The sequence below is a fragment of the Rhea americana genome, unplaced genomic scaffold (genome assembly GCF_003343005.1).
Source record: "Rhea americana isolate MKP2758 unplaced genomic scaffold, rheAme1 scaffold_49, whole genome shotgun sequence".
Taxonomy (NCBI): Eukaryota; Metazoa; Chordata; class Aves; order Rheiformes; family Rheidae; genus Rhea; species Rhea americana.
Window position 1 is genome coordinate 3,212,212 of NW_028186634.1, and position 26,786 is coordinate 3,238,997.

The 26,786-nt window shown below is 36.8% G+C and overlaps 1 protein-coding gene across 1 annotated transcript in view; it reads left to right on the forward strand.

The window, feature by feature from the left end:
• Positions 1 to 26,786, forward strand: part of TUB (TUB bipartite transcription factor) — a 149,608-nt gene that overhangs the window by 108,311 nt on the left and 14,511 nt on the right. The window contains exons 7-8 of the mRNA XM_085317085.1: positions 897 to 1,059; positions 25,467 to 25,634. Of these exons, the coding sequence (XP_085173211.1) occupies positions 897 to 1,059; positions 25,467 to 25,634 (331 nt within the window). The remainder of the gene's footprint in view (positions 1 to 896; positions 1,060 to 25,466; positions 25,635 to 26,786) is intronic.

Sequence of the window (26,786 nt, forward strand, 5' to 3'; positions counted from 1 at the left end):
ATCCATTTCTTCTGGCATCATTTTATCAGCTTCAGTTTCATCTTCAGATTCAAATGCTTTCTATTTATGACATAATTTTGAACTTGATTCTGACCTTTCTGAAGTCATATTGTAGTGTTCCACACAACTCATGGGGTTGAAAGTCTCATCTCCATTCTTGTTCCTCAGTTTTAGTGCATCTCCATTCTAAAAGCAAAAATYGCTGTACAGGATCAGGAAAACAGTAAGGTAATGGATAATTAAAATTATCAGCTCAGTTCTCTGAGATTGTGGAAAAGGACTCAAACAGAGAGGTGCCTATGGTGCTATCAGATGCTATACAAAGCATCTGGGAGAAGAGACTTGTATGACTGGTAGGATAATCCCCTGCCTCCCATCAGTATTGCTTTGGTTTTCATCAGGTGTAACTGAGAAATTCAAGTTTTTAATTAAAGTTCAGCTCRTATAGTTGTTAAATTAGGCTTATGTCCTGCCTTATCACTTGATTCTAGTTTAAAGATTATCTGCCCCTGGTTTACAAAAACTTAAATTGACACCTTTGTGCTTCATACCTTTACTCATCCTCCCAATATTCTCACACTGTTGTTTTCCTAAGGGTTACCCAATATTCTCACACTGTTGTTTTCCCAAGGGTTATTTTCAAGCAATCTCTGACAGCTGGTAGACTGCTCAGAAAGATCTGTTTTTAGTTATTTGGTATTTTCAGCAGAAGGTGTTTTAGTGGTGGATTTTTTTTTTCTTTTGGATGATTTCCTATGACCTAATACCCAATATCTCACTTGCCAGTTCTTGCCACTGGAAAACTGTAAAAGGTGTAAAGATATCTGTTGCGCTTCATCAGAGATTGCTGTTGTGTGGAGTCCAGTAACAGATACTTTTCTTTGCATTTCCCTCAGCGAGCATTGCTAGAACAGAAGCAGAAAAAAAAGCGCCAGGAGCCATTAATGGTTCAGTCCAATGTGGACGGTCGCACAAGAACGCGCAGAATGAAACATTCGGAAGAACAAGCACCATTGGTTGAATCATATCTTAACAGCAACAGCAGCACCATATATCATGGTATATGAATATAACCTATTGCATGCGTATTTACTGCAAGTATGATGCTCTCAATGATAAATGTATGCTACAAGAACAAAATCTTTTTTAGTAAATAATTGATAACCTTAATTTATATTTGGGAGTAAAAACATCAGAACTTCCAAGGCTAATCTCAGAGATGGAAACCAAAGTAACTAGCTGCCATTTCAGTGCTATGGGAGAGGGGGTAGGTTTTTATTCTTCAGGGAGTATTTAAGTGTCTTCGGCCTTGGTTCCTAAGGAAGTGAGACTTGTGCTGTTCTGCTTTGTGAATATCTCTGTGTACATACCTGTGCTTAAACCTGTCAGTCCTCAATRGTATATTTAGAACTTGTGTACCAATATCAGCTAAGTTTGGGTATAACAATCTTAAAAATACTGTAYTTCTACAGGTTTCATTAAAATAGGTGGAGGTAGAGAAGAATATTCTAAGCTTGTACAATGTAGTCTTCATTATTTTGTTAGAGGTTATAGAATCCAGAAGGGACAGAGAAATTTCAGGTATTGCAGCCATATGGAATAAAAAATATGATGCCATTTATGTATTGGTGGACTCCAAAGAATTCTATCATCAGAACTCAATCCCAAGTAAATCAGTTTTTATTTAATTCTGTGCTCGTGGCCCATGCCTGTAGATACCTAATGAGAGTAGGTGCATGCTTTTCCTCAAAATTTCCTAAAGGAATGGGTAACCTTTGCTCAATAGTCTGTCCCTTGTGGATCTCATTCCAGGCTGCTAAAACCTACATGAGTTATAGAGAACAAAAATTTTCCACCTTTCTTGTTTTGCAAATCCTTAACTTGAAATTAATTCATAATGGAGTGTACTCCTTAACAGCAAAAGGCTTACTGTCCTTGAATGTTTAGGGGTATGTGGGATGTGAGCTGAAAACTACACATGTAGGGAGTGCAGTTGGCTGTTTTCAGGTTGGAAATTCTACAGGTGGCAGAGTACCTAAGGTTTAATGTCTCAAAAACAAAATCCAAGATACCTTTGTGAATCTAACTCATGAAAAATAAACCAGTAGGCACAGTCTTGAGGGAGGGAGGGGGGGATTTCAATGATCATCCATCATTCAGTTCAGATCTCTGAACACCACTGTACATGCTGTACTTTTCATCTGCCTTATCATTTCATTTTCAGTGGGAGGTGGTAACATCTTTTAACAAGATTATGGTAGGTATTTTCTTGGCTAATTAATGATGCTGTGGGAAATGCAGTTTTTAGAGTCTGTACGTACACTTGCAAATGTTAGTATATTTTGGTATATTATTCTCACAGGATTCATTGTTACAAATTGGAAATTGCATGGTTAATTGTTAAGATTTTATTAGTAATGGACCTTCTTATCTTGCTTCTGCAAGCAGTTAGACTACCATAATGATTTCAGGGGAAGAATTATGTTTTCTGTTAATATTATTTTAATAACACTTTTCTAATAACTATTATCAAAACCATTAACCAAGGTCTCTTTTTGGTACCTTCTTTTCAGAGTCAAGGAATATAAAATTTTTAAGATGAAACTAAATATCTTTCCAGGCTGGTTTAGGAAGGTGATACAGCATAGAATCTTAGGATTTGTTTTTCTAAATCGGAGAAAACAGAAATATTTTCTTTTTCTAGCTGTGCTCAAAATAGCTTATCACAGGTGCAGAGTCTCTCACAGTACAAAGGTGCCATTGTGTATTAAATCTTCTGTATTGTCATTTGAATGACAAGGTTTTGATTTCCACAGATCAGAGAAACCAGACATTATCTACTATAAATGGTAGCAAATTTCTTATGTATGCTAAATGAGCAAAATTTTGCAAGTTTGCACCATAGTGGACTTTCTGACATAAGTGAGATTAATTGTGCTCTAAAGGCAAAATTTGACCCTTCATATCATGTTATAGCACACTATTTATTAGAATGCTAACTAATTTCTTCTCCTTAAATCAGTTTTGTTTTRATTTTTTCTCTCAAACCCTTTCAGTATTTGACCAGCTTTCAGAGAAGCAAAAGATACGCTAATGTTTCTCACAGTTAACCCAGAGTTCATTAATCTTCTGGGGACAGCTGTCCTTGTAATAAACTMTGCAGTTACCAAAAGCCAACTTAGGAAAATTTAATTACCTAGTAAAGTGTTTTATTGCCTTGTAAAATCCTCCGTTAGGAACATTACTCTTGAAAAAACTGTAAGAGCTTCAGAAGTGTCCTTTTTTGGTGTAGTCTTCTCTGGGAATGTGCTTAGTGTCTCAGGATACAGTGTTCTCATGGTGCGTATTTAGGTTGATGGCCATTTTTAACTATGGTATTCAGCTTCAGGGTTTGTACTTTTTTCCCCCTTCAATGAAAACATTTGTAAGTAGGAGTGTCGGATGCATGAGACAGCTGGGCTGTTTCTAAAGAACTATTCTGCTCTTTTCCGTTTACTTGTTTCTGTTATGGGCATGCTGATTTTAAGTTAAGAATGCCTCTTTGATGGGAGCTGACATTCTAGTGAATGAACCTCTTTGCTTAGATGAGCATGTTTGTGAAATCAATTCCTATATTGGAAATGCCACGAAAAGACCACTTCTTTCCACCTATCATCATCYTCCATTTTTTTCCATGTATAATTTCTGTGTAGCACAGATTATTGTTGATTTCACTGAATAACTGGATGCCCATGTAGAGATATCTTTATAATACTTGGAGCAAAATAGGTYAGTGATTGCAATTCGGAGATGTTAGGCTTTCTGCACTGGGAAATTGTCTTGCATACACTACCATCATTTATTCTAATGCAGTTGTCTTTGCTAGAATGGTTCTCTGATAGGCAACTCTATGCTGGAATAAAAACTGATTTTATTCCAGAATAATTATCAGAGAGTAGAGTAAAAAAGTCCAAGTCACCTTTGTYCCGGAATAGAAGAACATCAACCTAGGGAGCTGTTTGTGGACAGATATAGTAGAACAGCATATTTTGTTGGTTAAGCTGATCCTACATTTTTTTCAATATAAAGGAGCCCTTAGCTGCTTTTGAATCTTTACACAGAGTTGCATCTGTATGAAACTGAGCAGTCACAGGGCTCTTGTAGATTTTCATTTTGTTAGCATAATAAATGAGTGAATGACTGGCTATACTAAAAGCCTATCTTCATGGAGTAAGGAAGAGAGTCACAGCAGCATCATATATATATATATWTTTTTTCCTAGGTACCTTCAAAGCAGAGAGCTGACATGGTAGGATGAGATGGTTTCTCCATTTGCTGTCAAGATTTAATAGTAGTTCCTCAGGGTTTTAGGGAGATGGGTGCCCTGCCCCTGAGGAAATGGATCAGCACTGCACAATTCATTGTGCAAAATTCCCCAGACAGATAATTTCTTCTTAAACCCCTGCTTATGTTTCACCTACTGGCATAAGTTTTCAAATCCTGTAGCTTGTGAGTTACTTGCGTGGAGAATTAAGAGGTTTGCTTTGTTTTGTTTTTACCTTTTGTTACTAGCATATTGGCTAAATAATTAATAATGYTGAAGTCTTTGAGTTTTCTGTGGGAACTGAAATGAATCAGGTTGAACAGGCCAACCTGAGATAAACTGAAGCTTTGGCACTCCAGTCTGTAAGAGTGGCTAATTTGAGCCATTGGTTATTAGCCAATGGTTATACCAGTTAGCCACTCAAGTGACTATGTATCCTGGTACTTGCCTTTCAGCATCTGCATATCGGGTAGGAGCAAGCATGCAGGGAATTGCTTTTAATTATTTGGAAAGGATTAAAGAGATATTAAATATGAACAGAACCTCTTGTTTTATAATCTGTACACACAGAAGTACAAGCACACTAGTAGGAAAAATGGTTCCATGCAACATTCTAAGGTAAGTCTGGGACAGAGCTGAGCATAAGGAGATAGTGTTCATATAAAATAGTGACTTCAGTGTTCTTTTTTACACTGAAATGTAAGTATTAATATAGTTCTGGGACTATGTGTGTAGTCTAGACCCTGAACTGTCTGCCTGCTATTTCAAGCAATAGACATCTTTCCTTTAACTTGTATTAGGTTTGGCTCCGGATGTTACCATCACAAATAACATCTATTTCTCTTGTGGCACCAAATACAAATTCATCACTATTTTATCATTATAAGTAGCTAAACAAGAACCCATAACAACATTTTGTATTTCCATTATGTTTATATTATATATAAAAGAAAATATTGTAGTAATTTATTCACATGAATAAATTTAACTCTTTAGTATAGAAGAGACCACTTACAAATTGCTTTGGTCTTCTCTTTCTTTTGTTATTTATTTTCATTTAGGCATCCTTCATAAGGCACATTGCAACCTGTTTGTTTAAAATTGCCATTATATAATGCCTTGGTCACCTTTGCTGGTTTACTTTCACATGTCTCTACATTCCTTATTTTGTGAAGTTTGTTGCAAACTTGAACAAACGTGTTAGCCTGATTTGGGATGGCAGGATTCTGCAATGAGCAGAGTTCTGTTTAGTCTGTATTGCAAATACATGCTGGACATTCCTGGAGCTAAGTAACATGCAGAGACAAATTACTTACTGCAACAAAATAATTACATTACTTAATTGCATTTAATGTAAATTATGAAAGTGCATTTTTATAAGGAGGAAGAGTAATTTTATTTCTCTGAAAACAGTTCATTTCCACTGGGGAGAGATTCACATTTCGCAGGACTGAGCAAGGCAAAGATTTGAATGACTGCCAGAGATGCTTTCATTAATATTACCATACTTGTTGCAGATATAGTTTTTCTTAAAAGCTTGGAATTAAAAATGTTTTGTATTAGAGACTCTCAAAATAATTTTCATGGCAGCTTCCAATTTAGAAATTTAGATTAACTATGTGTAAAGAAGCAAAATTACTTTCTGTTTCAGCATTTGGCAGCACATCTAGGTGGAATGGTTGTGTTGTGCAGATTTCTGATGACAAGTCATAGCTCTGGATTGTTAAATTTGACATGTCATTCTACTCTTTTTACCATGAATGATGAGAGAGTGTTTTCTAATGGATACCAAGCTATCAATTTACAAGATGGACATCAATTAACCATGCATTTCTAAATTATTTGTGTGTTTTTCAGAACACTTTCTTGCACCCCTGTTTCCTGACTGTGAGAGGAGAAGGTGTTTGTTTTTTATAAGACAGCAAAGAGTATGTTCTGTGCATAAGATTGTATTCTTAATTCTTGGAGTGGTGCCTGAGCTCTCAATATCATATGGGTAAAATACTGTGCTTCAAATAAGCTTATATTCTGAATTCTCCCTTTCAGTCATGACTTGTTTGTCTTCAGTCTTAAAAAACTTTGATTTATCAACAGTCCTTATTGTGCTAGTGCATTTATAAAATAAAAGAACTAACTTGATAACAGCAGCAAAAATCAAGTGCTGTAGGGGTCTTTTGGGGCTCTTGGTACTAAAAAAATTTGAGAAGGCAATTTAAAGGCAATTGCTGGTAATAGTTTGAAATTCTCCCTTTTCTTTGCTTTAATATTCCACATAAATATATTTGTTTGCAGTTACCATTTCACAGCTAGCTGTTATTTTTGGTCCTCTGATGATCTCAAGGTTAGGGAGCAGTAAGAGCCAGCTACTCCTGAAGGGGAGGTGAGGCAGGAGCTGAGGGTGACCTCAGCACAGGCAGTGGCCTCACCGATGGGGCCCTGTCCTGTGAGGCTGGATGCCGCAGGCAGAGCCGAGGCTGGTAACAGGGTCCTTTGACAGCCCCAGACACAGAAAGTGGTGAACCAGGGCCGTGGTCCTGCCTATGCTCCGATCAGGAGCAAAAGGAGGCAGGGCTGGAGAGACAACTGCAACATACATATGGGGTCATCCGTCCAGGAGGTGAGCTACCTGTAGCGTAGGACCGAAGGCATTAAGGATATAGGGCCAGAGTCAGGCCTGCCTACAGTGAAGGCCAAGAAGGAGCTGTAGGCCCTGGACTGAGCTTAAATGGACCCCAGGGCCCATGGGCAGGGGTAGGTGGAGGTACCAAGTAAAGCTGGTCAGGCCCATTAAGGTCCATTGGTCAGGGCCCTGACTCAATATTGTAACTCCTTCCTGTCCTTAATCTTCCTGCTATAGGTTTTTCCATAGATAATTTTTAACTTTGCTTATTAATTGTCTTTTCCAAGGAGTCCAATTAGTTGCTATCAGCTCTCCATTTCACATGCTCCCATTTCTTCTACCCTCTGCAGTCGGACAGCAGATATCTGGAGGTGAAGGGGGTCTGTTTCATTCATTCCTTTGTACCTTCTAAGGAAGTCCCCTTGTAACTRTGAGTTTTGATAGTGTCCTTAAGCAGCTCCAAATTATTGCATGTAGTTGTTTGTTTTTTTGCAACCTACTCACATTCAGTTTCATTTGTGAATATTTTCACCTTTGTAAAATCAGCCTGGTCAGCACATCAGTGTTGAATACATGAACTGCAAAGAGCCATAGTGAGTTTACCCTTTATATGATTTTTTTAGGGGATCTGGAATCTGATTGTAAATTGCTAGTTGCAGGAATAATGTTTTTGATAATAAGCATTTTGAAGTAAAAATCAAGTCTCCATATGTGATTAAGTTGTATCTAACATACCACAACCCTTATCCTAATTTAGACCTTTGTATTTAACTAGTTTTATCATCAATATGTCCTTTTTTAGGTCTTCTGTACAAAACTAATAAAAATATTTCGTCATAAATACAGTATTTTCCCATCTTCACTTTACTAAGAATATTTCCAAGGGAATCCAGTGTCTTTTAGATGATTGCAAAAAGGCTGGTCTAGCTCATAATACAAAGTTGATCAGATAAAATAATACATGACAGCCCAAATAAACAGTAATATTCACTAATGCTAAAATGTTGGGGAAAAAAAGTTGCAAGCTGTTTTCATTGTGAAACACAATAGCTTCTCAAACAACACTAGGAAAATGCTGTCATCATGATTGCACTGATTTCCTCCRATGCCCCTAGTTTAGCTTTCTTTGTTTCATAGTCATTCTGGCTTTCAGTTTTACTGCGAGAGGACATTAATAAGTAGAGTGAGTATTTGCTTTATACAATTGAGYCAGTGATTTACAACACATAATTTATCCATCTGGTTTAACCTCTTTCTACTTGAGGTATTTTTCAGGCAGACGGCACAATTTTTTAATGTATTCATTTTTAAAAATTACTTTTGTGTGATTTTTTTCCCTTTTCATTTTTCATATAATGTACTAATCAAGAATATTTTTTTCTTTTAGCACTTGACTTTTTTTTATGTGATAGGGATTGGTAAGTTATGATTGATAGATATTTTCTTATTTCTTCCTCTAAGATCATAAGAGTGTGCAAGCACTCTTATCAAGAAATATGGGTATGCAAGTGAAAAAAAATCTGCATTTTCTCTGCATGCTACTTTGAAATAAATTTTCTGTGTGAACTTGTGATCTTGAAGGACAGATGGAAAAACATCCTTTTTATTCACTTGAATATGTTCAGATAATTATCCTTCAATATTTTTTCAATTTTGCACTGTCTGCATCACAGATTATTCACTTTCTTACAACTTGCACGCTTTTCTTTGATTGTGAATTGTAGCTCTATCCTGTAAGATGCAGTACTGTACAACACATGGATTGTTCATGAGGGAGACTTCTTTTCCCTGCTTTTAGCAGTTAGAACATTGGGAAAGCCAGAGCTCTATCTTGTTCTGCTTTCAAAAGTCATCTTACAACCACTTTGTACTGTGTTAATATACTACTTGTTTGTTGTTCTTTTCTTTTCAGTTCAAATTATGAATTAATGTAGTGATTTGTGCTCTTTTCTGTTTCTTCAGAAATAATTGTTATATATTTCAATATGGAGGTTAATGGTCAGTACTTGATTTAATGAACATGTATGAATAACACTAAAATTGAAGTCATGTCATTGTATTATTTGAAAGTTTGCCAATTATCTCAAAACTATTTCTTCTGATTTAAGAGACCAAGAGAGAATGAGACATCAAGCTTGACAGTCCAGCAATATTTGCTGTTTGGAATTCTGTTCTGTCATGACAAATCCTGCTTGCATTTTTGTCTTGCCTAAGTGCAAATTCTAGTACAAAAAAGTATTTCTAACAGAAAAGAGGTTTTTTTAAGTGAAGATGTGAAGAATTTGGACAGGGTATTTGGAACATTGGGCTGGTTTTTGAAAGAAGACTCCTAATGGACAAGGTAACTATCAACTGGGATTTTCTAAGTTACCTAAACCTTTTTTGCATTGAAATGAGTGTGCACTTGGTCTTTAAAATCCATTCCTGTAGCTGCATTTAAGGTATATGCATTTATTTTTTTCTATCCTAGTATAGTGTTGTTTTGGTATATGCATTTATTTGTTCTATCCTAGTACTATTGTTGTTTTAAACTTCTGTTTGACTAAGGATGCAATCATATTGTTATATCTGTGAATATTATCTGGGGAGGCCAGTTTAACTCATTTTCCTCATTCAAGCTTTCTTGTGGGGAACTGTGCATTGTTCTGTGGTACTATATAAGGAACCCTGTGGAAAATGCAGGTTAGAATTTGCCTCAAGGTTCCTATCCTCCTGAGATGGGAAATTCTTACACGAGATTGCACAGAGATCTGTGGTGTTGTTAGACTCTAGACCTAAAAACAGACACTCTTGCATTTGCTTAGTGATCCAAAGATGTCATAAAGGACAGAGAGAAGGATATGTGATTCCCCAGCTACATAGCGGGGGATGGCCATCACTTCTGCAAATTGTTAAGTTATTCCTTCATCTCCACAAAGACTGACTAGAAGCTGTGTTGGATAGGTAAGTTTAAAGCTGCACACTGTAATGACCAGCTGCAGAGTGAATATGGAGCTTATTAAGAATGGTAGTTCTTTTCTTGCGATTATCCAGGGTGAGAGAAAGCAGAGGACTGGAAAGAGAATACAGAATTTTCTGTTTTGCACCGTAGCTATATCTTTTGAACCCACCTAGCAAGGTAGGTCCACAGAGCTGTCTTTTGGAGGTCCACAGATTTTGGAAAATAGACCTTTGTCCATCCTCTGCAAGAATTTTGCAGAGGATGTATGATGTCAGAAAGGGCCAAATGTATTGGGCCTGTCTGACAGAAAATCCTGAACTGCATAAATTTCACTTTCTACCACACTGCAATGGGCAGTGTTAACACAGGAGGCATTCAGCAACGTTGGCACTTACGGGCAAGGTCAGAACAAGTGGCACAAAATGGCCACTGGACTGAAATCTTATCTTCACGTTACAGATTGAAATAATGGAAATATTCCTTCTCTCTCCTGTGGAAGTCCCACTGCTGTACTTACAATCAGATATCACTTGATAAAAGTTATGGGACAAAACTAATTCATAAAACTTCGGGTTTTTACTTATTAGATCAAAGTCTTAGAAGATAGTGAAGATAAGTCTTTCGTTTTTCAATTAACGATGTCAAAATGTTTCATCTTTTCTCTATTAATCATTATTTTAGGCTAAGTGTGATGTTTCCTCTGAATGAATGAGCATGGCCATATTTAAAAGACTTTAGAGAACTAACTARTTATTGAATGTAGGTCATGTGAAAAGTACTGAATTTCTGTTATAAACCAAATTATCGTCTTTGGAACAATGAAAGGAGCCTACCCTAATTATTAAAGAGAGACTGAGCTACAAATATAGGACAGACTGTTGGGCTCGCAGATACACCTATTTAAAGGCAGTGAAGCAGGGACTCTGGTGCCATGCTTGGCCAAAGGCTGCCATGATACCATTTATGTGCCAATTTCCCTGAGGTTCTGTGCATTCACTACTCTGGTTATGTCTTATTCATTATCCACAGTGCTCTGTGACGCTCAGCAAAGGGACTGCATCTTGTGATTAGTGTTTGATGAAGACAGAAAGAGGAATGAGGAGTTGGGCTATGATAAGCTGCATCTTTGGGCCTCTTTTCACACATGCCTCTCTGAATTTCATGCATGTTCTCTATAAAAGTTGAGCTCTCCCTCTCTCTGTGATGAAAAAAATGAGTATGTGTTTAATGAGTTCCTTAGATGCTCAATGTGTTGTGAATGTAATGCTATTTATAATCRATTGCTGTGCCGGGGAGGGTAGGTGTGGGTTTGTAAGCTACAGTTCATAGAGACTTAGCTAAATCCATTTGTTCTTATTCCTCTGAGAATCACATTGGTGTTCCTATTGCTGTCTGTGTAGGTGAAGGATTTGGTGAACAGGGATTTTTTTTAAAGTGATCTTATGTGCAACCAGTTCTTTCCAAGAAGGTTCCTTTGTGGATCTTTTTTTTTTCTTTCTTTTTTCTTTTCTTTCTTTCTTTCTTTTTTCTTTCTTTTTTTTTTTTTTTTTCTTTCTTTTTTCTTTTCTTTCTTTCTTTCTTTTTTCTTTCTTTTTTTTTTTTTAAGGAAACACTTTAGTTTCTGGTAAAAGAAGAAGGTATGGTGGGAGGTCCCAAGTGCCAGGATCATATTCCTCTGAGATAAATCCCTGTCACTGTGTGAAGCCGGAGGCTTAGCAATTAATAGAGATTGCACAGCTGGTGCCAAAAATCTCTCAGTGCCACCTCTAGGTGATTCTGCCTGGGGTTGGGAAGYTGAATGATTTCTCTTTGCATTTCACAAAGATAATTGCTTTTATGCCTTTGTAAACTCATTTTTATTTCACTTCAAGGCTTGCCCTGGCTGGAAGAATGAGTTGTTATGTATGTTGCTTTCATAGATTTCAAATACTGACCTCAAAGCGTGTCATGCTTTAGAAAGTGATAAAACCTCTTTTTATTTTGAAAACAACTACTATTGCTTGAATTATGCTGACATTCACAGTTCATGCCACGTATCTGATGCTGAGATTTCAAAGGAATTAATTAATTTTGCAGATATTACAAAGTGAGAGCAGTTTGTAATTCCAGCCTGGGCTATAGTTTCGCCATAAATGTATGGCAGTTCTACTAATCACAGAATGGTATATACAAGTGTAAGATATGTGTTTTGAAAATAAAATTTCTGATGGTTCTTTGATTATGGAGTCTGAATGTAGCTGTAAGCATATGTACTACAAAGTCTAAATTAAGTCATTCTTTCTTCGTGCTGTGACTCTTGGTGGTCAGTCTGACAGTTTTACTGTGAGGAAATGTGCTGCTTACACTAGCTCAGCAACACATTAATACTCTGATGTTATTTTTGGCCTGAAAGAAAGAAGATGATATACTATTGGAAGGAGAAGAAAAGTTAGGAGATGCATCCCATCTAACCTAACACTTGCAGTTTTTGACTGTAGCTTTGCTATTTCTGGCTTATTTGAATCTCTTTTCTGCATGAATTGTCTGAAATACCGATCAAACTCTACTCTCTGCTATGTCTGCTTACTCCTTTGTACCTTCACAGAGTTCTCAACTCGTTCTCTCTCGTCTCTCTCTCTCTCTGTTTTTCCTTTTTTTGGTGGGGTATCCTGAACCTCTCAAGCAGTGCAGGAGGCCGAACAGGAAGATGTAAAGGTGGTAGTGGATATCCAAGCTCCGAAATCAACTAAAAAAACCAAGGCAGCAGCTGCAAGCTGTCAAACTGGCAACGCCAGAAAGGAGAAAAAAGGGAAACAAAAAGGTTAGCTGTGTGCTGCTGAATGTAAAATGTTGAATTGACTGCAAAGTACTTCTGTTTTCTGTTTTTTTTTTTATTATTTCTTTGGATACCAGTGGATTTCTGCTAGTTGAAAATTGCCTAAAATTGATTTATTAATGTTTTTATGAGACTGGAAAATGTTGGTGACTTGGGTATGGTCTCAGCACGTACAACCTGGGAGTGAAGGAGGGCTGAAGTTCGTAAACCAAATTTTTTCCAAAGCAACATGTTTGCTTATATTCTAGAGGAGGAAAAAAGTACTCATCTAACAACATCTGTGTTTCATGAGTGCTAAGGAAGTGAGAGCTGTCTTACACCAATGTGGTTTTTAGGCTGTCTGTGTATAATGTAATTTGGAGGAACAACCTTGAATTACAGTCATTTATGTGCAAACTGTTACTGAGGTTTAAACTCAGCACAAATTAGAGATTAATTGGAAGTTTTGATAATAACTTCAACAAAACCAAGATATGATCCTCAGTGATACTCTTTGAGTTGTTACTTTAGGGTTACTGTACCCTACATGATCAGTATGTGTGAGGTATTTGTATAAAAAGCTTTCCACCATGACTTGAGTAAGATTGAGTCAACAAAAGAAAATAAAATATTTATAATGACAATAGAGTAGGTCAAAATGACATTGCCATTATTAGTTTTACTACCTGAACTACATCCTGATACTACTATATATGGTGGAATTTAATTTGTCAACTATAGAAGCTTCTGCTTCTGTAGCAATTCTTACTTCTCCCACTATGCTGTGCATCATCTTCTTCAGCCTTCAGCATTGCCCATCAGTTGCTTACATCTGATTCTATAGGGTAGGGGCATCATTCATCAATTGCACTAAGGAAATCTTTGAAAACATGTATGAGTKCCTCTTCTCCTGGAGATTATATTGACGATTAGGATCAAATTTCAAGCAACCAAAATCCTTTCAGTTAAAAGTATGTTCAGAGTGTACAAGTAGCACCTCTGATCCAGCTAATCTCATTTTTCTGCACACTAGTATTTAACAGATCATTCATRTCTAATCTCATCCATGGAATTTTATCTCGTTTATCTTTGATAGTGTTGTAAACCTGGAGTGGTTGTGTGGGATTTGTAACTGGATTTCAGTCTTGCATGCTTAGCAAAGCTGCAAAATATTTTATTACTGGATGAAACAGAAAAATTAGGTGTGACTTTGAAATTCCAGAGGGATTTTACTGATGAATCCACTGCGAACACAGCTAATTTGTGTTTCTTGGGAATGAAGGGGTTGCAGAACCTGTTAGTGAAACTTATATCAATTTTTCAGTTACTTCTATAAGCATGAATAAGCATGATTCTTTAGAAGACAATTTTATAAAAATGCTGAGTGGGTTTGCTAATAAGTTCAGATCTAACTAATGAAAGYGGGTGAAAATTAAATGTTTTCTGTGTAAGGGGAAAAGGTGTTTGTTTTGAGTGTCATACTTCTATCTAGCTCTTGGTGTTAATTGTGGAAGGGTATATAATCTTTTCATACTTTAGGTGAGCAGAGCACTATTACAAGTTTGATTTTTTTTTTTCAAACTCACTTGGCTGTTTGTGTATCTGTTATTGGCAGAAGATGAGACTGATTCAGCTCTTGGACTGATTTTTTGGTAACACAACAGATTTTAGTGGAGGAAGAACAGTATATTGGTTATTAGATCAAAATCATGGAAGCTATAGGTTCTGTTTTCAGCTTTGGAGTTGATTTAGTTGTCTGCCCCCTAACAGCAGTGTAGGGATGTCTCACCCAAGTTGAGACTTGCTTTATGCTTGAAAAAGACTTCAGGATTCTGAAAGGAAGGGAGCTATCAAACTATCTATACTTGTTCTAATAATTCAGAACTAAYGTACAGACAGTTTTTTAAATTTATTTTAAACATGTTTAATGTATACAGTATTGATGAAATTCTTACCCTTATTTTGCACTACTAACCACTCTTCTAGGAGCTGCTGTTTCTATTTGATCTGATTCAGTCAGATCTGACAGCTATGTTTTTTTTTTGTTTGTTTTTTGTTTTTTTTTTTGCTTTTTTTTGAGGTTAGTAACCGCTAAAAACTAAGAGCAAGAGAAGAGAGTCCTCCAGTCTGACTTCTCACCTGAACACTGTAGATCACCATGGAAGCAGCTGATTAGGTGCTATTTTTTTTTTTTTTTTGACACACAGTAGGAGCTACTGTCAGTCTTAGGAGGTGCGCAGGTTCTTGCATGACCAAGCTCATAGTAAACATGAGCAACATTTGTCTGGCTGCAGGAGGCATCCATGTTCATGCACCATGTTTAGCTGAGTGATGTCCTCTGTAGCACTTAAAAGTCTGGGGAAAGCTGGTATAAGGCCAGTGAGAGTGGGGAAAAGCAAAAGCATGAAGGAAAACTGCTCAGAAAGGGTGACCTCTGTGCCTCGTGCATATCATAAGAAGAGTCTACACAGCACCTTTGACAAAAGAAAYCTGGGAGGCTGGTCAGGTGAAAGCAATATGAAGAAGCTCTGGGTCTGAAAATTTAGGGATCAGTGTGGTGACCAGAAGCAGCTGAGTTTTATGGCCTGTACAGACACTGCCCTCTAGCCTTAGGGAAGGAAATTTTCCTTTTTCCTGTAAGCTCAGGAACTGTAGAGTTAACTGTATCTTTGAAGTCTCTTCCATTGCCATTAGATGGTGGAGAGAAGWTTTTTTGCTTGTTTTTGTGGATTATTTGGGGGGGGGGAGCTCCATTTGTTAACATTCGAGCAACCTAGATTTGTTTCATGCTGTAACCTTTGCATGTCCTGTAAACGAGCAGGGTGAATAATACACTTCACGTGCTAAAACAGCATGTTAAAGGTTTCCTTCACTATTTAACTATAGTGAATATTACCTTTCTGAGCATAGCTGAGCCTTTTGTGCTTTAAGAAAAAAGAACATTTAGACGCAATCTTATGAATAATGGACTAATTCAGAGATCAAGATCTTTGAATTACACATGAATAGCTCTTGAAGCTGTGGTATAATGATAGTGCGCAGAACCTTAGATGTGTGATGCTTTTCTTAGTGGCTCCAAGAACGATGAAGCGATGATCAGATAAATGTGAGGGAAATACTGGGTCTAATGAGGTTACGGAGGCATAAGACAAGAGAAGAATGTGGCTAATTGCTTATGTAGAGCTGATTGCTCCTCTCAAGTTAGGGGTCAGTGCATTTGTAAATCTGTGGTGGGTAATGTGGTGCTTAGCAGCTCTTCCTAAATCTGTGATTATTGCTAAGATTTCACTCTTAATGACATACATACTGTGCCTATTGTTAAAAAGAAATACCTTTTGGGAAGGAGACAACAAATGCAGTAGATTGCTTACCATTTGTAGTAGCTCAGCTGATTAGAATGTTATTTCTGAAAGCTTTGGTCTCCCGGTTTATTCTAGATATAGTACTGAGTATTGGGAAAAAAAAACAAAATGAAACAAATAAATATGTAAAATATTTGCCTTTCCAATGGAGATAGTGGATCAAATTCTGGCTTGATTTGTGGCTTTCAGGATGGTAGGAAGGTGCAAATAAGGATGATATTTTTGAACCTGGTGCACACGATTGCTAGATAGTCATAAGAGAAAAATAGTGTAGACAAATAAACATAACAGCTACTTTCACTTTGCTTAGTATTATAAATACAAAACCACAGCATCTGTAATCTTTAAATATCAAATACCTAAATTATTCTTTCAAAATTGAGATTCTTGAAAGATTACAGGTGTTTACTAGTGATTACTAGTGTTTTTTTTTTTTTTTTTTAACAGTATAGTTTTGTGAGTAAATTAGTATCTGGTGAAGTGGCAGGGAGTTTTGTTTTGTTTTTACTGTGTACAAGGAACTGGGCAGGAACAAATCAGGAAGATAAAAAAAACCTTTCTTTAAAAAACAAAAACAAACAAACAAACAAACAAAAAAACCCCACGCAAAGCCAGGAGCTAATTCAAAGTGAAATCTGATAGGAAAATTTAGGAATCATTCTGTGAAAACATATTTGTTGTAACTGAACATACAGCACATACAGCATGTAAATATGTCCTAGGAGAACCCTACTTTTAACTACACTGGTTCATTTGCTGTCATGGGCAATGTAAATGAAGATTTTGACACTTAAATGTGCATCTGGAAGTTTAAGTGTTCAAATAAAAAGCAGCTTCCCTGTGATTTTTCTTTTATGTGTTACATTAAATTTATGTAGTATATTGGGCATTCCCTGCTGCCTTTATGAGAATCAGAAAGCAAAATGAACTGCTCTGACGTACAGCACTTATTCTGCCAGGATGGCTATTTCATTTCTTGATTTGCTTTGCTTCTTTCATGTCTCTTTTCTCTCTTTCACGCCTGTCTGTCTGTTTTGATTTGTGCATCCTGTCCCCTTTTYATATGTAACAAGCAACTGCGTTAATGCTGGCTGACTAAGAAAGCAGCACCATTTGTTGGGCAAGAAGCATCATTTCTCAGCATAGCACTTCCTTGTCTGACAGGAGAAGAAGAGTTCATGCAGAGTAGATTTATCTTGGTTTCCCTGCACATTAAAGAGAAAGGGCAGAAGGAGGAACAAATGAGTTTCAGCCAAGAAACCCCGCAGTCTGACAACACTTCCAAGATAYGCTTTGGCAACACATGAACTTTATTGTGTAGAAGGCATTCTGGCTTCCCTCAAGATACAGATTTATGAAAGTTTAGTCCCTGCTATGGTTTTCTTGTTTTCATCAAGGTGAACACAGAGATTATTTTGAAACAGATCTCTCTATAACTGTACTTGCTCTTAGTGACCTAGTCTGGCGTTAGCAATAGTCCCTATTCTAATGGAAGTTTGGGACTAAATCACCTCCAGAGTTCCTTTCTACCAATATTTCTAATTGTCCCCCTTCCCTATTAAAAAAAAAAAAATCCCTTTGTGATTTTGCATGTGCTTGCACCCACATTGATGGACACACAGCCACTCTGAAAGCAGGCATATGCTGGGAAATGGCTTAGATAATATTGTCAGCTAGAATATACTTCAGGTTATTTGGTTCTAAAATATACCAGTAAATGCTTTGTTTTCACTTTTCTTTAATTTTCTACTCATTTAATAAATTCTTTTTGAGAAGAGTTTCATCCAATGGTKATTTTTTTTAAAACAGTAGAGTTCTAAATTTCTAAAAGATATATTTTCATATTTCATTATAACTATTTTATTAGTGCTTCCTAAGCAATAATTCTGAGCAAGAACATTTCTCAATACTGATTTCTTGTAACACTGTTCCAGAAGTAAACCTTGTACTCAATGGTCTAATTCATTGATAAATACATATTTCAAAAATATCAACTTGTTTGGTCTTTTTAACATAAAATGTAGATCACGTCAAATAATAAATGCAGAAGCAGGATTTGCTCTAAGTTCCTTAACAGTTGGAAATCCTGTTTGTTCTGATAAGAACAAGATTCTGAGGCTAAACTCCCTATCTTTGGTTTCCGAGTAGGGCAGCAAGCCTTTGAAAGGTTGTGCTGCCATCCTTAAACTAGAGGAAGAGATGCTCAGTTGTGGTCTTAATGGGCTGTTTGCAATTGTAGCCCCACTGCTGGCACCAGCCTTCTGAATGGTATTGACTTGGATATGACTTCTGTGTCAGACCAGTGGTTTATCTAAACTGGTATCTTGCCTTTGAAGGCATGTTTAAGGAGAAAAAAAAAAAAAAAAAAAAAAGCAAATGAGGAAAATGTTCCATTTCCTGCCAGCATGTTTATAGAGGTTGTATGGGCTTCTTGTAGAAGCCTTATATTTAATTAGAGTCAGAAAAATAGACTTGAGATTTCTTCTAAAGACCTCCTTGTCTGATCTTGGTCAGCTCTTCGAATCTGATTCCACAAAGGGCTTCAGGATATTCCTTAAACTTAATTTGTGGATAATATGTCTGTTTTTGTAGATTGAATTCCTAAGTCCTCTAAATGCTTTATAAAATGAAAACTGGACTTTTTCTATCCTGTTTGTAAGCTAGGAATAGAAATATTTATTTTCTATGCCATGTACCTCTCCCTAAATGTAATCTCATTTGCCATTCAGTTACTGAGCTCATTTAGTATTCTTTGATTTACTATACAGTTTTTTATAATGTTTCCCAGTTTGCAGGTATCCTATGAAGAAATTACTGATTTATTATAACAGTTATTTTAAAATAATTTAGAAATGTATGGGTTTTTGTTACCCTAGATACTGTAAAGATCTCTCTGTAAATAATTTGTTCATCGTTCTTACCTGTACATACAAGTCTATGTGAAAGAAGCAAGAAGAAATAACATTTGCTCAAAAATCTTTTCACAGCAAAATATTTGCATAATAAATACATGATGAGTGGAAAATAATGTACATAAATACAGTTTGATTCTTTTCTTGTAAGATCCAGTTATTGGGGATTCATGTACTACATAGTCAAATACTTAGCTAATGCTTTGGAGAGCTGACTCACTGTGCTTATGCCTGTAACTTGTTGCTGGGTAGTTTGTCATATTTTAATCTGTAACCAGTTTATTCAAGAATAACACTATGTGTGTACTATTGTCAGGAGTATCTTTATTCACATTCAGTCTAATGCTCACGTATAGCTAGTAGTCATATGTATCAGCTGCCTCTTCCCCAATTAAACATAGCTTGGTGTCTTTTCTTCTCCTTCTTTTTTACTTTCCCTAATTAGCTCATTCTTGATTAGCTCTTCAGCAGTGAAATAATCAAAACTGCCACTTTGGTCTGTCTTCTCTAATTTCCTTATTCTGCTGTAACGTTGTTGTTTCAGTGGATTGTAATGACCCTGATATTTTCTCTGCTGAGGTGCCTAGAAATATTTTATCTCTGTCCAATTTTGAGAGGAAGCTCAGCTCTGATCTTTTTTGTTGTCAGTTCTGTGTTTAGACAAGATAGTCAATAGACTTTGATCCAAGCCTTGTGTTCAGCCTGAATAGACCCTTGGTTCTGAACTTGCAAATGAAGTTAGGAATTATATTTCTTTTCCACAAAATCATTCTGAAGGTTGAGAAGCTGAAGTAAAAATGCAGTGAGGCTCAAATGGATACCCTGCGCTGCGCGTGGAATGCTCYGCTATGCTATTGCAGAACCTCCTTCCCTTCAAAGTCTGGAGGACCAAGAGGAGGGATGTACTTGAGGATCTGTAGTCTCCATCCCAAATGATTTATACTTATTTAGCTTCTCAGAAATGTGATGGCTGTGTGTAGCTGAACTGAGAGGGTTCATCGATATTCATTTTAGCAGCTATCCATAGGAACAGATCAAAATGGTTAGAAACTGTTCAGCAGAAAGCTGATGGGGATATAGGATAGAAGAAGGTAACCCTTGTGCTGCAGCCCTCCCATTGAGAGATTCCACTGTTTACTGGATTGGAACAGCAAAAGATGGTCTCAGCTTCATACATCTCATAAAGTATTGTCATTACTAAATCCAGTGAAATTGAAGGGACTTTGAGTTGTTGGCCCATCCTTTAGAAACTGAAGTTTCAAATAGGCATAACGTGACACTATAAAATGCATGAAAATTTAGATTTGTTTATTATACATCTTGAACATTAAGCACAATTTTTCCATTTTATTCCATTTCCAAGGCTTTCAGTAGCAACTCTCCTATTCTTTGTTTTCCCATATCTTTTTCTCCTCCCTTTGTTTCAGTCCTGGATCTTTTCAGTTTTTGTGTAGATAGTTGACACTTTGGGTATTTAAAGCAAAGAGAGTGCAAGAGCAAAGATTGGTACATGTCCTCCTAAAGTATTTTAACTTTCTTGGCATTTAAATGAATTTAGATGATAAAATCAGATTATCAGCATTCTACATGGTATTTCAGATTACAGGCTATTAAGAATAAAGTACTGTCTATTTATAAACACTATCTAGAACATTTGAGGTGCTAACAGAATACAGGCRTTGGTAAATAGTCATTTATAGGATGGAAATGCCAGAGATTTGCAATTTTTTGTAATCTCTTTGTTTTCATCTCTGTCATATTRTACCTCTGGGTTTTATCTGAGACATGACCATGTCAAGGTTTGCCAGAAGGTATTCACTGGAAGGACTGGTGTTCTGGGGATTATTTCAATCTTTCTCTTTCCTCCTTGTCCTCATTCACAGTTGGCTAGTGGATAATACAAAGAGTTCCTTTTCTTCTTGGCAGGTGTGCCAGGGCTTTTTCATCAGTTTGCCTCTGCCTGACTTTTGGGGAAAGCAATAGAAAACCCTGACACTGGCAATAAAGACCTTCTTTTTGGCATAGCCTGCTCAGCTGCTTTGCCTTTTGATTYTGTTCTTGAACCAGGAAACTTATAACAATAGATATGGCTGGTTTGTTTTTATTGCATGGTGAACCRTCCATGCAATGTGGTGGGTGGAAGGACAAGGAGTCAGTGAGGCAAAGAAGGAGCATAGGGAGAGATCTACCTTGAGTCATCATGGTTATGCAGGCTTGGAAGTGTTTCAGACATTAGGTAGGTGAAGGTAAAATCTTTTTGGAACTGTGGCTTACAAAGATGCACGCACATGACCTGATATATATAAAAGTGTACATGTGCTTACATTTAGAGTAATTTTACATATGCCTGCATAAATAGATTTGTACATGCACACACACATGCACACACACAAACATTAAATAAACCGTCTACAGCATCAAGTATCTTCACTGTTTGTTTTTGTACGATATTATAATGCAGCAAAGGTTTGCTTTCTGGGGGCGGTTTTCATTTTTTTTTCTTTCTCTCTACATCTTCCGTTCCTGTAAGTGAGATCATCAGTGGAACCATTCATAATGCGTTCATAACACACACTACCAGTGATACACTCTACAGAATGCTGAAACTGATTTTTCTTTTCTAAATATGTGACCTACAACTGTAACCTTTGTCCTAAGGCCTAATAATACGTGATGTTCCTGGCAGCACAGGATGTGAGCACAGATGTTCTACAAGCATCAGAAACAGCAGCTTCAGCACAATTAGCTAGTGTCTAGTGCTGTTGGAGGCATTCAGTGTTGCTGCAGATCTATGTCTGCTTTGAAGTAATTAAGGTGTTCTGTTCTTTTTAAAATGGCTTCTCAAAGTTACATTTGTGAGTGTCCAAAGTTAATAAGGGGCTTCATACACACAAAGCATGAGCATCTTGTTTAGTTTATGGGTGAAGAGTGTTAAGGTAAGAATGTAATTTTAGGCAGACATTTTAAAAATTATGGTTAATATGGATAAGGTTATTAAAATTATCACACTGGATATGAGCAGTTGTCTGTTCTAGAGCACCTTTGCTGGAGCATGTATCTCAAAATGACACTCACTTTTAAGAAAATCACTATTCTGATCACTGCCATAATATATCTGCAACACAGGGAATTATACCATTCAATGTGTATTTTATCTTTGCTAATGTATTGTATCTATGGATATTTTTATTTCCCTAAATATATATGTCAATTTTTGGATACCATAAACCCCTTAAGTTCCATGTGTTAGTGCTTCTGTCAGTGTCACTGCTTAGTTGTCTGCAGTGATTGCTTTTTTCAGGTTTGCATTTGTTGCCTTTCAGTACAGTAAATGATCTAATGAAAATCCTTATTCCTGTATCATGAGAGAAGATAAATAGAATGTCAAATTTAGCTTGCCTATTTCTTTCATTGTTTACTTTTCTTGTATTTAATTTTGACCTATTCCTTATTTTATTTGATTTAGGCTGTGTGAGATTAAAGTATGGTATTTGCAACATCAGTGTAACACATTACATGAGTTAGAACATTACTTATCTAAGAAAAATGTAAGTAGTAAATAAATTGCAAAGAGATACCGTCTATTAAGGGCCTAATGCTTTTCAGTAACTTTGATCAATAATTTGAGGAGAAATTAAATCTAGGCTGGCAAAGCTTGCTAAAGGAACACAAATCTGTGGAGTTGTGAATAATCCAGTTTTTCCATAGCAATCTGAGTATTCAGTAAACTAGAATTAAACCAGACAAAATGCATTTTTTTAAAACTAGATACAGGTTTTATATTTAGTAATAGAGCATGTAGATTGCACTTGCAGCTTGGCAGACTGTAGCCTGGGAAAGAATGGCTGCTGAAAGAAGACAATCAAGGAGAGAGGATCTCTGTTATGCAGTGTGTTGCATAAAAGGCAATTACTGAAATACTTACATTCGAAACTTCAAAGAGGATATTGCAGACTTCTGAAGAATTCAAAAAATTTGGAGAGCGGAGGGTCTGAAGGCCAGGAAAAAATACAGAGACATAAATAGTTCCATTCATTTAACTTATCAAAGATAAGAGGTGTTTTGATGAGGAGAGACTTCTAAAAGAAGATAACTGGTAGTATAGAAGGTCTGTTGACTATCAGAAAAAGCTGTAAAAATAAACGAGTAACTGGAACTAGCTAGACTGGTTCATACTATAAGGCATACATATTCAAAGGGATGGTGATTTACCACTGGAACAATTATCATGGGGTTGCAGTGCATTCTGCATCACGTGAAGCGCCTTTCTGAAATTGTCATCGTACCAAGTTGATAGAAAGATTCCTGTGGATTTTAGTTAGTCTAGGGGTTTGTTCTTTCAAGGTTGGATGGACAGATTGTTTATTTGTTGTTAATAGTACTGTAACTAAAGCAGAATTTACAGATTTGGTGCAGAAACTGCTGAATAAAGTTCTGCATGCTGCAGAGGAGTCAGTAATTCCTTGTGACTTTGAAATATAAGAACTTCTGAAATGTCAGTCACATCTCTTCTTATTCATCTCTCTCTTTTCCTTTTAACCTAAACGTTTTTAAACACTTCTGCAGTGTAGAGCTACATCTCATTAGGTAGTTGCACAGACAGTGCTGTTCCTGAGGGTGTTTCCATTTGTAGTTTCCACAGTGGCAGTGACAGCAAGTATGGAGAAGTACAGCAAAGCCTGCTAACTGTGCAGTTCAGTTGTCTTTTAATGCAAGTTGACAGCTGCTAGCAAAGAGGGTTGAAATGGTATGTTCAGAGACTTCTGCTACAGGTCACAGTCTGAAAAAATCCCGTTTCCCCTTATGGCTCCTTCTAACAGGATTTACTCAGCTGTGTTTGGTGTGAGGAGCACCATATTCTGTTACTGAACTAGCTCTTTGTAGTGCTTGTTTATTCTTCATCAGATTGCTGATGAACAAGCATTTTGGAATGCCAGCAGTATATAGGCTTTTATTATTTACTGTATCTATAAATGATAATATTACCATTTATATTGTTGCAGAAATGCATTTTTGTATTACTAATGTAGTAATACGTATCAGCACTATATGTTAACTAACAGCTGAAGTACGTTTGCAATCTGATGATTTAACTTGCTATCCTGAAGAAAAAAATGAAGTTAGCTTGTATTTTTGTTTTTCCATCTTCACAGACAATTTACAGTAATAAGGAGGTAAATTCTTTCTGACTGTGAAGTTCATAACCCAAGGGATTTTTATTTCCCTCTTTATATTTTGCTCCAATCTTTAATTGTACAGCAATGTACTAACTCAGCAGACATATTTAGACTTGTTAACTTGCTCTTCTTCCTTATGTATGCACTACCAGATGTATGTGCGAGTTTCCTAGGTTTCTGAAACTTGGAAGTATTGGTTGGCAATGACAGTCTCTGCGTTTTACGGAATACAGCATAGTATGGAATTAAGATTTATCTGTTTGTGAACCAGTTCTGCATCTCTGGGAAAGCTGCATCCACTTTCTTTATCTATCCAATGACTTTATTTAGTTTTCAGTGTTTCTGGRGCATGGACCTGGAGGGCAGCAGTGAAATTCTGATCATGGCTATAATCTCTTGGAGATTCTCTAATGCAAATGAATTATAAGGCAGTTCCACTTATTAAAATTGGCACATAAGGATGAGCAACTAACACCTTGATTCACATGTTTAAATACTCATTTAAGGCATCCAGGTGCCAAATGATGTGCCAAAGGATGGCACCAGTGCCTTGCATAAATAGATTCTCCTTTAAAGGAGAAAAGAAATTTGTTGTTTGTTTGGGTCTCAGTGACAGACTGAACAACTATGAAATAATAGACTCTGAAACAAAGACTGAGGAAAGCTGAAGAAGTCCACAAGTGTTAACRTTTTAAAAATGCATCTGCTGGAAATATTTAGTGAGCATTTCTAAGATTGTTTTGTTATATGGAACTCAGAATTGTCTCTCATATTTAGAGTTTTGTATTCTAAAATTTGTTTTTCTGAAAAATTTATAATCTAAAATTCTGATTGCTTGGCATCCTCAGGGCACACTGGAACCAAGGTCTGTCTCTCATAGAGATGGAGATGCTGGAGACAGAGGTGCAAAGGCTTGAAGGAGATGCGTATGTCTTGCCCTTCTCTCTTGCTGATGCTCACATGCTTCACACCTTGCATATCCCAGATATCTGGGTCTCATTCTGGGCGTACATTTGAGGAAGTTCAGATGTGAGCATTCAGAAGCTGAGTGGATTTTGTGTGATGAACTCTGTCTATACTGATGATCAGGACTATTCCTTTCTAGGCAACAGCTCTTTCCCAGGTAGCTCTAACCACTTAAAACAAATCAAGAGACATGGAGTGGGGGAGTTGTTAGTACTTGGGAAGTGAGATGCTTGCATTGGAGGCTGTTTTAGTCCTATTTAAGTCCTGAAAATACTATTGAATATGAGCCACTGAGCTTTATTTCTTAGAAAAGATACTTCTTGCGAGTACTTATCTTCTCAGTAAATCCTTGGCACAATGACAACTAAGTTTTTTTTGCTGTTGTCTGAAGGAATTGATGGTCCAGCTGCTTTTCAAGAGGATGTTCAGAAGATAGGAAGTCAAGTGCAGATTCTCACCATTGGACAATCAAGCCATGATGAAGATGATGGAGAGAAAATGGCTAGTGGCCAACAACAGCAGAACAAACAGGATCTTAGAACAGCAATGCAGAAAAAGGGTGAGTAGCCAAAGCTRCCTCCTTATTTTTATTGTGTGCTTTACATATGTTGGTGAATCCTTCTGTTCTCACTCTCAGCATTATCTTATGTAAAGATTGGGACTCTGTGTTTCTTCTCCTTTTGATTTCAGGCCTACTGCAATAAGCAGTAGTTGGTAATGTTTTCTCATTAACAATAATGAAGTTCTCTCTTGGCCCAAGAAACCAAAGCCCTCCAAGCTATCAGAGATGTGGCTTTCGCATCTGTAAAGCAGTACCACTGTTGAAGCACCAGGCAGATGTTAATGCTTATATCCCTCTGTTCGCATTTCGACATTATCCAACTCTCGAAATCACGTATTTGAGGGTTGAAGAAGAGTCTGGGATAACAACATTTAAACTAAAGTGTTAGTTTTAATTTTGCTGTTAGTTAAACTCTGCTCATGTTTTCACAATGTATGGTGATGTTTGCAGAGGTGAAAATGACAGAACTGTGTATTCTGCAGCATTTCTTGGAGGTATACATAGTTCTCAAATGTGCTGGATTTCTTTTTTTTAAGTGTGTGCATGATTTGGGAGATAACTTGTGTATGTATGCATTCATGCATCTATTCCTTCCTTCCTGTAGTATTACTGTCTTTCATCAGACATTAACTGTAGGAAGGAAGAAATCCTAAAAACTTCACAAAGGTTTTTCTGAGGGCAATTGTTTAGGAGTTCTTCATCAGTGTATAGCCTTTGAAGCTAAGATGGCTTGAGCCAAGACTGCTGTGATGCTTTAAGAATAAACTCTTTGTGTATAGAGAGCAAAATGTAAGTGCAAACTTGACTCATCTAGAATACACTATTCATACCTAAATGCCAGCCTCTCATCTGCAGAGCAGTTCACACTAAGATTCATTTTTTCTGGGATATTACTCTGCAGATGCGAGCAAATTCATCTGAAATGGGCAGGTTTTCTCCAAGTGTGGCACTTCCTGGGCATTTGAACCAGGAGCATGTTGGCATGACTAACAATTTCTGATCTGTGCAGTGATTGTGCTSTCTTAGAGCATGGCTCAGAATATTTATTTGCCATGCACACTACTTAATATCCCAATATCCCAGTTGACTTAAAAATTCTCAAATTAAGTCAGAGTTCTCTGATTTATTGCTTTGGGGGACATTTCTATT